The sequence below is a fragment of the Harpia harpyja genome, chromosome 1 (genome assembly GCF_026419915.1).
Source record: "Harpia harpyja isolate bHarHar1 chromosome 1, bHarHar1 primary haplotype, whole genome shotgun sequence".
Taxonomy (NCBI): domain Eukaryota; kingdom Metazoa; phylum Chordata; class Aves; order Accipitriformes; family Accipitridae; genus Harpia; species Harpia harpyja.
Genome location: NC_068940.1, coordinates 12,432,605 through 12,443,368, shown reverse-complemented (window position 1 = coordinate 12,443,368; position 10,764 = coordinate 12,432,605). Strand labels below are relative to the sequence as shown.

The following is a 10,764-nucleotide window of genomic DNA, read 5'->3' as shown; positions in this document are numbered from 1 at the left end:
AGCACGCACAGCCCACTGTGCTCCAGGGCAAACATGGCACAGGGTGGGGGGCCTCAGGGCCACACTGAAGAGGCAAACTAGGGATGGAGGGAGCTGTGGAAAACTTGATGATGGAGAAAGCAGCAGCTGGTATCTTTGTCTACACTAGTAAAAAGTCATAGAATCATAGAATCATAGAATCATTTCGGTTGGAAAAGACCTTTAAGATCATCAAGTCCAACCATTAACCATGCCCCCTAAACCATGCCCTGGAGTACCCTGTCCACTTGCTTTTTGAATACCTCCAGGGATGGTGAATCAACCACTTCCCTGGGCAGCCCATTCCAATGTTTGACAACCCTCTCAGTAAAAAAATTTTTCCTAATATCTAACCTAAATCTCCCTTGCCTCAACTTGAGGCCATTTCCTCTTGTCCTATCTCCAGCCACCTGACAGAAGAGACCAACACCCTCCTCACTACAACCCCCTTTCAGGTAGTTGTAGAGAGCGATAAGGTCTCCCCTCAGCCTCCTCTTTTCTAGACTGAACAACCCCAGATCCTTCAGCCGCTCCTCAAAGTACTGCAAAGATGAATGCAGTGACTTCACCTGGTCCATTAGCTCGGTGGGTTTTTAGAAGTCCAGCTAACAAAAGGCTGAACAAACTAAATGCTGTTTCCCAGAAAAACTGATGTCTTACAAGAACATCCTGATGTTACACAGCTTCACTAGAAAGACAGCAATAAGACACTTAATATTTATTTTACTTTCTTATATTCCCGACCCCCCACAGTCTGAAGTCTGCTTTTATTTTTTCCCCTCCCTTTTTTCTCAAAATGATGGTTTTTCCCATTTGCCTAACCTCGCACCTTCGGTTGTAACCGCAGTTGGATGCAAGTTAATTTGCAGCTTGATGATGACACTTCCCCAATGCTAAGTGTCTCTGAACACAGAGGCATTTTTTTCTTGGGCATCAGTAATGCTGATGAGGCCAACAGAGCTTTGGGAATAGGTTTTATTAGTTAAAAGCTCTTCCAGAGCTAGCTGATTGGAGCACAAAATATTGTTTTATAATGCAAAAACAGTGGCTACCTTACTTAACCAGTTGAAAGGCAGAAAATAATTCACTAGCATGTTGCAGTGGGGTTTATAATGGCCCTCTGCAAAGCTTATCTTAGTGCAGGAAAATATCTTCCTATAAACTAAACTGTTTAGGCAGCAGAGCCTTTGGAACATCATCTTTATAACAGCCCCTAAATTAGCTCAAGTTGTTTGCTTTATAAAGGACAACAAACCCAACAAACTTTTATGCAAACAGCAGGGTAAACCTTCACAGCTGCAAAGGAGATTTGGAGCCAGTGTACATCACTAATAATGTATACTGCATTTGATTAAAAGGAAACAAGTCCCCCAAACATGCATCTTGTACAATCACAAGCACAGATACAGCTAGATTAATGTAAAGATACTTTCAGTGATCAAACTGGATCAGAGCGTGCTGCTCTGTAGAGGGCACCAGGAATTCCTGCTGATAAGAAACCAGACCTGTGGGAGACCAGAGATTTTTTTCCTTAAAGTTGGACTATAGAGAGATACATTTTGACTGTTGCTTACAGAGTACAGTCTATTTGTGCCTCCTATAGGAGTGAGCAGTAGTGGTGTGAATGCTTTTGTACCAGTACGTCCATAAAGGGAAATACCGAATACTTCAATGCTCTCAGATCGCATTGCCCAGGCAGATCTTTGCCATGCAGCTGTCACAGATGCTGAGCTCTTGACCATCCCTCACATCTCCTGACCAGGAACAAGTTTTTGAAACAACAACTTACAGTGCTTTGGTTCACATCAGAGTGGTCTTGGAGCACACATTTTTCCAGCTCAGTTTTGTCTGAGAGCAGGTTGAAGAGTGCACCAAAGGCTCTCCAAGTACTCATAGCCCTTCAGACCAGAGAGGGGCAAGTTCAATATGAACCCTCCAAAAGACAGTATAGCTATTGGGTACTCGACACCAGCCATTTCACTCTACAGATCTCCTCCTGCTAAACTTACTAATGCAAATGTAGCTGAAGAATACTAAAATTGCGTTACAATTCACTAGACTTACCCCTTACTCCATGAAGTTTTGGCTGTTCAGTTTTCTGAAGTTCACAGCAGCATTTCTCTATTATTCTGCAGGCTATTTCCAGACAGGCTATTTCTGAATTTTGTAATCAGATAAAACAACCTGAAGGGCACCACATAACCACTGTGATACTGAGACATATTTACTTTGAAGAAGAGCAGAATGCAGATAACATTTAAGAGCACCTCAGAACCCTATGAATCTACATAGTGATGAAAAAAAATCAGCTGGTTTTCAAATATTAATTCCCCACTCCTTATCAGTAAATTGTTGTAGAAAGATGATCCATGGTCTTCTCAAGGGCAGTCACACTGGTGGTTGAGAGTGAGGGATTTCATGAAACAATGCATGCAAAAGAATAAAATATGTTCAACCTCGACTGTACAGAGCTTGTAACCAGGGCAGGTTTTGAATCTGTTTCAGCCACAGTTGGGTCCAGGTTTAACCTAATGAATCTGGATCCCAAGTGACACATATTGTCCCTGCACAGGTAGGCTGCTCGCTCATTAGCGGCGTCCTTTCAAAATACAGATGCTTAAAACAGCTGTATTGGCTTTAAATGGTACTTAAAGTGACATAATATTGGGAGAAGTTCAGAGGAGTGAAACAAGACTGATTACAGGCGTGGAACAGTTTCCATGCACAAAGTGACTAAGGTAGGACTCCTAAGTCTGAAAAAGGTGTGATTTGGGGGAAATACAGTACAGAAATCTATGAAATTACAGACCACATGTTGGAGAGGGAAGACGTTTTCCCTGATTCTTCCAGTACCAGAGATACATGGTGTCAAAGGAGGTCAACAGGAGAATGAGGTTCAAAGTAAATGTGAGATGTTTCTTTGTATCTTTTGGTAGCACACCTGGGGAACTCCTTGCCCAAGCACGTGGTAGATGCTAAAAGCTAACAAAGCTGCAAAAGCTCACAAAACAAAAAGCCAAAGCTACCAGAGAGACTACATTGCATTTGTGCCCAATAGGGAAGCTCCCGTAGCATAAGCAAAATACCTGCATCTGCAATGCCACTTGTTGCTACTACAGGTCTCGCATTTCCTACTTCTCACAATCAGGGGTATCATGATGCATTCGGATCACCCAAATTTACAGGACAATGTACTCTGTAAATTAAACTATTTCATGAATACACTAGGAAAGAAAACAAACACTTCAAACAAGGTCTAAGTCCCCTTTGTACAGACTAGCCTAACATGCAAATTCACTGATTCATCACTTAATTCATGATGTTTCTAACTCACAAGTTCTCTAATTCAAAACTCACAACTCATGCAGTTATAAGCAAAATAATTACCTAGTCGACAGTGAGAATGCTCATTCTTCCTCCTCTGTCACCTTGTGGGTGTTCCCTGTATGACACCTGGAAGCACAAAAGCCTCAGCAGTGTGGCTGCTGTCGGATCTGCTTCAAAAGCTTTTTGGATACGCTGATGTATTTATAACTTCCAGCTTGGAAGTTTGATCTACACCATTTCCATAAGTTACTGGATTCTGAAGAAACCGTCAAACAATCAATACACAAGGATTATGGCTGCAGGAGACAGCAATCTGCAGGTGATAGCAGCTGCATAATGACCTCTACCCCTCCTATCCATCACACCCTGCCTACATGTTGCTCTAGCTTTGACCTAACGGTGCTAATCCCAGCACACATCGGGCCCCAGCACGAGCTCTGTGTTAGCCAAAACTTGAGCAGGAGGGGAGTGAGCAGTCACGAGGGGTCCTTTTGATTCCCAGACTAATACTGCAGAGGCCAGATAAATGCAACCACATTTGGGCTGGGCTGCAGGTGACTTAAAGAAAATGCTGAGCCCAGCCCGGACCTCCTCATAGCACACACTCAGCCATGCAGTTGGTTTGCAAGCTTTGACTGCCTCGCAGTGCCTAGTTTCCATCACCCAACCCACCTTCTGACTTTCCTTTCCCCATGATTTGCCAGCCTTGCAGACAAAGCTTGCTCCTGAGCCTAGCCATGGCCCTCAGCATAGGCTTACTGGCCTACCTGTGGAGGAGTTGAATCCCTGTGCTGCCAGCCCACGTCCAGCTCCAGTGACAGCCAGGAGGTCTGCCTTCTGCCACCAGTGCCAGTCTCTCCAGTCGCTTCCCCATGTTAAGCAACACAGCCTTGGGAGCCTTCCTCTCTTCCAGCTCTCTCTTCCCCCCACAAATCTTCCCTTTGCATCATTTTGGCCATGTTTTCCCTCTTTAGCAAACAGTCCTTGTTGTCTTTCTTCAATATTCAACTCAGCTTTTTCAACTTTGCCTTTAAGCACTGAGTAAATCCCTCTCACCTGCATGTCAAAACCTCCTAGCTTCTCTCAGGCACTGTCTTCCATTACAGGTGCTACTCCAATATAAATTTCTCTAATGTACATATCACATCCCTACTCAGCACAAGCTGTCATGCCAGCTCCAATATATAGGACAATCCCTCTCCTTCCATCAACGCTCAGAGTATACTTTGACTTTCTCTTTCATAATGGGGCTATTAATTTTAGTTTGAACTAGCTCAGACACTTTTCCCACCCCCTCTGACCTGGTCATCTTCCTCCATTGCACCACCACTCAAATTCTGAAGCTAGCACCAGCAGCCTCTGCTGCCGCCTCCTCCTCAGGGAAAACAAGGACAAACATGAAAGCAATATGCTGATGAAAGGGCAGCCTGTAAGTCCCCAGCAGGAGAAAAGGGCAGGGGGCCAGGTGTGTCACCCATCTGGCAGAGCATTTATTGATTAGTTTCAGTTCAAACCAATTATCACTGGTAGTAACAGTCACTAGAAAAGCCAATGCTCAGTCACATTCTCTGATTTTGCTCCACAAATAAGATGCTGCCATTGCTTGTGAAAGGTCACAGCTTGGTGATAAGCTAGCAGCACAGGCATCAGGACTTGTCAAGCTTTTTCCATGCTTTGTTTAGCTGTAGGAGCAATTATCTAATGATTTGATGTCTACTACTGACTTTGTTTTAGCTTTTGCTTTGCTTTATCTAATTGCATGGTGAAATGTTTGTTGTTATATGTCTTTTTGTAACTTGTAGATAGTAATAGCAGGTAGTTATTCTCTGTAGAATGAACTATCTATGACCCCCAAATAAAATGCAGCATAAAGGTTCATTAGCATGAGATGATAACAGGGGCCCTGGTGGTACAGGTGTAGGATGATGTTGGAGGCCTCAGGCTACAAGTTACTCACCAGTGGTTAATTAGTGGTCATCAAAGGGTGCAACATTAGCAGGTAGGTAAGACAAATTTTAGATGTAACAAAGGAGAACAAACAAGTACCCAACACTTGTAAAATGCATCACATATAGCAAATTTGGATCGGCTGTGAACCAATGAAGAAAGAACAAGATGTGGAGTGTATTAGTAAGCATGTAAAAATGACTTCTGGTGGATCATAGGGTGTGAAGGAAGAAATTTTCAGTTGTGCTTATCCCAGCAAAGAGGAAGAGAAACTCCCCCTGCTAATGTCAGTCTCTACTTGGTGGAGGACCTGGGACACTGATGGCTTGCTGTTACACATACCCCCCCCAAGACTGAAGACATCAGAGGGGCGGTGTAGTGGTGCATACAACAGCAGAGAAAGGGGAGTATGCTAGAAAGTTTGCGTGTATCAGTTTTACCTGATATAATTTGGACTAGAAGCGTTACTATCATTGTAATAAAAATAGAAGAATATAATTCCATCCTAATTATCTCAGCTAATAATAATTCTTTGATTAGACTATTTTTAAAAAGACTAATATTGTTCCTAGGTCTGTCTGTAAGGCTTTTTTTGTTCTGATCATAACAAGATTTTGAATGTGACAAATTAATGTGAATTGAAGCAACCTGCTCTGTAGCTTGTATGTAACAAGTTGGTAACAAATGAGGTGTGCGTTCAGGAGCGCACACACTTTTGTTTGTACTTGGCTTCTCTGAGCTGCTGGAGTGTGGCATCTGTGGAGGCAGGGGTTTGGTTTTGGACATTCTCCTCCCCAGTCCATCTCCAACACGTGATGGTTGGGTTGAGGACACAAGTTCACCTCACTCAAAAGAGACCCTCAGCTGAAGAGTTTGAACTCCAACTCTTCTCAGGTTCAAAGATCCTCCAGATCTGGGGTTGCCGATCTGACCTTATTATTGATTGATTATTTCCTATGCATACATAATAGTGCTATCACAGCACTCACTGCTTCTTCAGTCAGATTTTACCCATGATTCATGCAACAGCCCATCCGCAGGGTGATGAGTGGCTGAAATCCTAGAGGCCATCCTTGTTTTGTCCTTAGGTTTTTGCGAGCAACTCTGTACAGAGCGAGCGGGCTGTTGATGCCAACGGCTGTTGACATCCCTGGCCTCTATTCCCAGTCATCATTTCTCTTTGCTTCAATATACCCCCCTATAAACTATCAATAAAAATACTTCCTGTCTCCTGGTGAACATCATTCAGCTTAACGACTTAGTAAAATGCCTTGAAATATTTAGCTGAGAGAAGCACACTTTAGAAGTGGGATGTAGGTAAGGTTTCATTAGGAGCATACTGGCCACTTAATGGGCCCTGACATGTTAAAGCAATTTCCAGGGGAATCTGGGGATTCTCTTTGCTGGCACTGTGACGTGCTCTGGAAATTATCACCTTTTCCAATGTATTAGGTAGTCCCTTGTTAAAACAGAAGGAAAACCAAAGACAAATAGTTAAAGTGAGCCTGGGTTTGGGGTTTTTTTGTTCATTTAAATAAAGATAGGCTTTTCTCCTCAGCACCAAAAAAAAAAAAAGGCACCTTTATTAGCATGGCTCAGAAGTGAATTTTTTAACTTTTGCAATTAAGGTGCAGCAAGTGGTGTCTATAGTGCCACTATGTAGAAGAAGTGATTGATCAAAATACAGAACACAAGACACAAGTGCATTCAGATATGCTTTATTTTAAATTCTTATTACACTGTAGTTATAAAAAAATCTGGAATGGAAAGCAGGTTTATATGCAAGAGCAAAAAATGGATAATTTTATTAAAAGATGTAGATTCTGGTAGGACTGCTTAATTACTTAACAGAGATTGTCACCTTGCATTTACAACACACTGTTCAGTCCCTTGTACCCCAGAGGACTTATACAGGAGACTTTGACATTGCAGAGCTTCTAATGTGGTCACATAAGCTGTACAAAATGAGTGTGTGCCCATGCCTGAAGTGAAAGCCCCCAGAAGTCTGGTGTTCCTGGATCCAGGGGTACTCATTGAGCATATGAGGTGGTATGAATCTTTGCTTTGTTCCACATACTTTAGCAAAAGAGCAGCCTGCATTTCTCCCCTCCCAGGCCTTGCTTATTTTTAATAGCTGGTCACAGGTTTTGCAGGAGGCAATGTGTGGCAAGAAGAGGAGCAGAAGGCAAGTCATCTCCCTTGCTTTCTCACTAATGAGACTACAAAATGACATGGCCATACACGGTACAATGAAGCCCCAGCATTTAATGAGCACGAGGCTCCTTTTAACTTCTTCGGAAGCTCAGTTAGCTCACCTGTGCTGTTAGTACGGGACATGCTCTTATACACTGTGGCCAGAGGAGAGGCATTGCCACAGCCTGTGGCACGTGCATCTTTGGCTTGTGGAAAAAGATCCCGAGAAGGATTTCAGGGGAGATGAGAAATGAACACACTCACACACCTGCTGCCCTAGCACAGTGGGGTCCACGGCTTAGGGCAGAGCAGTACCCTGCATGGAAGACTAATGGAAACCATATATTCAGAGCAGCTTCTGGGCCAGAAGGTCCTCAAGGGAGGAGCGATGCCCTGGGAGGCCCTACAGCACCTCACAGAGGAATATGCTGCGAGGAAGGCAGAAAGCATATCCAGCTTGCAGAGTTTCTGAATCTCAGGATACATTTTTATTCCTTTTCCAGCTAAGCTTCTGTCCCTGTATATTCCTGGGGTTGCTCAAGTAACAGGACTTCATTCTGCAGTAGCCATGATTCCCGGGAACTTTCAGGCATTGTTTTATCTAACCTCACCCCCAGCTCCAGCACAGGATATTTGCTAGGCTTGTGGGGCTGGCAGGAGAAGACCATCAGGCTGCTCCCTCCACTCCTCTCTCTTTCACCCCATTTACCAGCTGGCAGAACCTGGACTGCTCTGGGGCAGCAAACCCCCCTGACACACACATGCATGGGAAATAGGGCTACAGGGTGGGTTCAGGAGAGAAGAAAAGGCAGAAAAGGATGAAGAGAGAACACATCATACACGAGATGTGACCAGAAAATGCAAGTTTGGTGCGATGAACTCTGAGCAGGGGCATGAAAAACTCTGGATTTTCATCAAACAAAGGAGAGGAACAACGTATCTATGGCATACGGGGTGGGATGAGGGCATGAAATACAGGAGTGAGTATGTGTGGGTGCCTGCACACATGAAAGAGTAGGGGGAAAAGCATAGGAAGCAGCAAGAGGAAACAAGGAGCTGGGAATATTCTGGAAATAACACATCCTTAGAGATGCTTCTAGCAAAGCAAGCTCTCCATGAACTGGAAAATTATAACACTGTAGGATAAAGCAGTCCCTTTAGCTAGAAACACCTGTTTTTATTGCAGCCTGAATGATCTACCGTAGGGTTGTGTAATTCAGTCTAAGAATTTATAACACTGGGTTCTTTTTTTTTTTCCTTTTCAGTGAAATATCAGGCCTTAATTAAAACTAAAGTTCAGACTACTTTGGTGAATGGAGCTTTTCAGATTCCCTTGCAGCACTAATGCAAAAGACCATAAATACAAGTGAACTACAGGAATAATATGGCCTAGAATTGCTTTTAATTACATGTATCTAATTTTAAATCATTCACTATCCAGGTGCTTTTTCATGCTCTCCCCAGTCTTACCAATTAGTTTTCTTTATCAAATTTTTTTCAGCACAAGGATAACCAAAATAACAATAAGCAGATTTCTACTTTTCCCCCCCCCTGCTCCCTGCAATGTGATATTTTGAAATATAGCTAAATAAGAGATGAAGGCAGCACCTTGGTTCATGGTTTCTGAATCTGGACGTTCAGCTCACCATAGACATGCCTCAAAGCATCACAATTCAGGCTTGCAATCAACTTTCGTAACCCTGGTTGTTTTGGGGTGCATTTTACTTCCCAGATCAAGGTAGAGTTCACTGGGATTTGCCTGTAGGGAAAAAGGAAAGATAACAATATTGTGATCAGTCAGCCAGTGCTCTCAACCTGACCCACAACTGGAGAAACTGAAGGTGGACAGTATAATGCGTCTCAAATTTTTTATGTTTCACTCATTCTCATAAGTGTCCTATAAATTATTCCCTCCATCTTCTATTCCTCTCAGAACTGACTCTGTCAAAGCCTTTTCTAGCCTTTCCTCCAGGCTAATTTTAAATTTCCAAAATGAATCCATTTTCTTCTGCCTCCTGTCACTTCCTCTCACAATCACTTTCAGAATGATCTTCTTTATAGCTAACATATTTTTTCTACTTTATAATTCCATTTTACCCATTTATTATAGCCTATAGCCTGTCGATGATTCCTTAAATGGTTAAATAAGCCCTTGTTATGAAGCATCTAGGGCATTCCCATGCAAACCCGACGCAGCACTGATGAGATACTGAGGCCCTCCACCAGCTCCTACCCTGAACCACCCTGCCATGGTTGTAACATCAGCAGATCTCCTCACTGGCCACTTTAGATGACTTCTTCACATCCAGACAAAAAAGTCAAAGCGTTCTTGGGAGTCCTGCTGTTAGCAGTTACTCTTTTACATTATGTATGACTCTTGATAACTCATACTATAAAGAAACTGTATTCTGTGCTGCTCTTGATTTTCAATTTTTGCTACAATTAAGATGCACAGAGAGCCTCAAGTATTGGGTTTCTGTGTTTTCTTAGTACTTTCACTACATTCTGTATGCAGATTTTGAAGGCTGATATTGATTGATAGACTGATTGATTGATTGATTATGTTTGAGGCATGTCAGGATACAGCTGCTCCAAAGGAACCAATGGAGAAGGTAGCATAGTGGGGAGCTATTTGTAAAAATGAATGTTCTTTTCCTCAGCATTAAGACAGACGATTATGAATTTAGCCAGTGTTCTCATCTCACATGACTATGGTATTCTGCAAACAACTGAACAAAGTGAGAATAAAGTAAGCCTAAACTTTAGTCACTCTTTCAAATTCTCATCTGGTAGGATTTGGCTCTCAAATGCCATGTCGGTTGCTGGGGTCAGGACAGAAATGACTGCCCAGGCTTAGCACAAGTTGCCACAAGACAAGAAACCTTAATTAGCTCTAAATGAGCTAGCATGGGATCCTCCCACCTGAATATTTGTTTCAGTGCAAGTCTGCCTCTGCTAAAATGGGAGGTGTTCTAGCTCCTTAGAGGTTAGCTTAGGTATCTCTACATGGCACTGCATTCCATTCTGCATATACAGTTATAGGTATCCTGGGGCATGTACATAGTTTTAGAAAAGAAAAAGCAGAAGATCATATTTTTGGTGTGAGCATGTGCAGACTGCTTCCAGCAAGTGTTTTCCCTCTTTTTATCTTTGGTCTTAATGAGAGTTATTCTGTTCCCTTCAGCTGGCCTGCCTGCTCTACCAAATGCCCACTAAAATGGCAGCAAGATAAAGCAATGAGTTTAATTGCTGCACAAGGTTAAACACCTTTTTAAATTT

At 42.8% G+C, this 10,764-nt stretch overlaps 1 protein-coding gene across 5 annotated transcripts in view; it reads right to left on the bottom strand.

The window, feature by feature from the left end:
- Window positions 1-6,994: 6,994 nt before the first annotated feature.
- Window positions 6,995-10,764, bottom strand: part of F13A1 (coagulation factor XIII A chain) — a 64,816-nt gene continuing 61,046 nt past the window's right edge. For all 5 annotated transcript variants that reach the window (XM_052778400.1, XM_052778312.1, XM_052778645.1 and 2 more), the window contains exon 15: window positions 6,995-9,244. In XM_052778400.1, coding sequence (XP_052634360.1) covers window positions 9,100-9,244 — 145 coding nt within the window. In that variant the 3' untranslated portion in view covers window positions 6,995-9,099. The remainder of the gene's footprint in view (window positions 9,245-10,764) is intronic.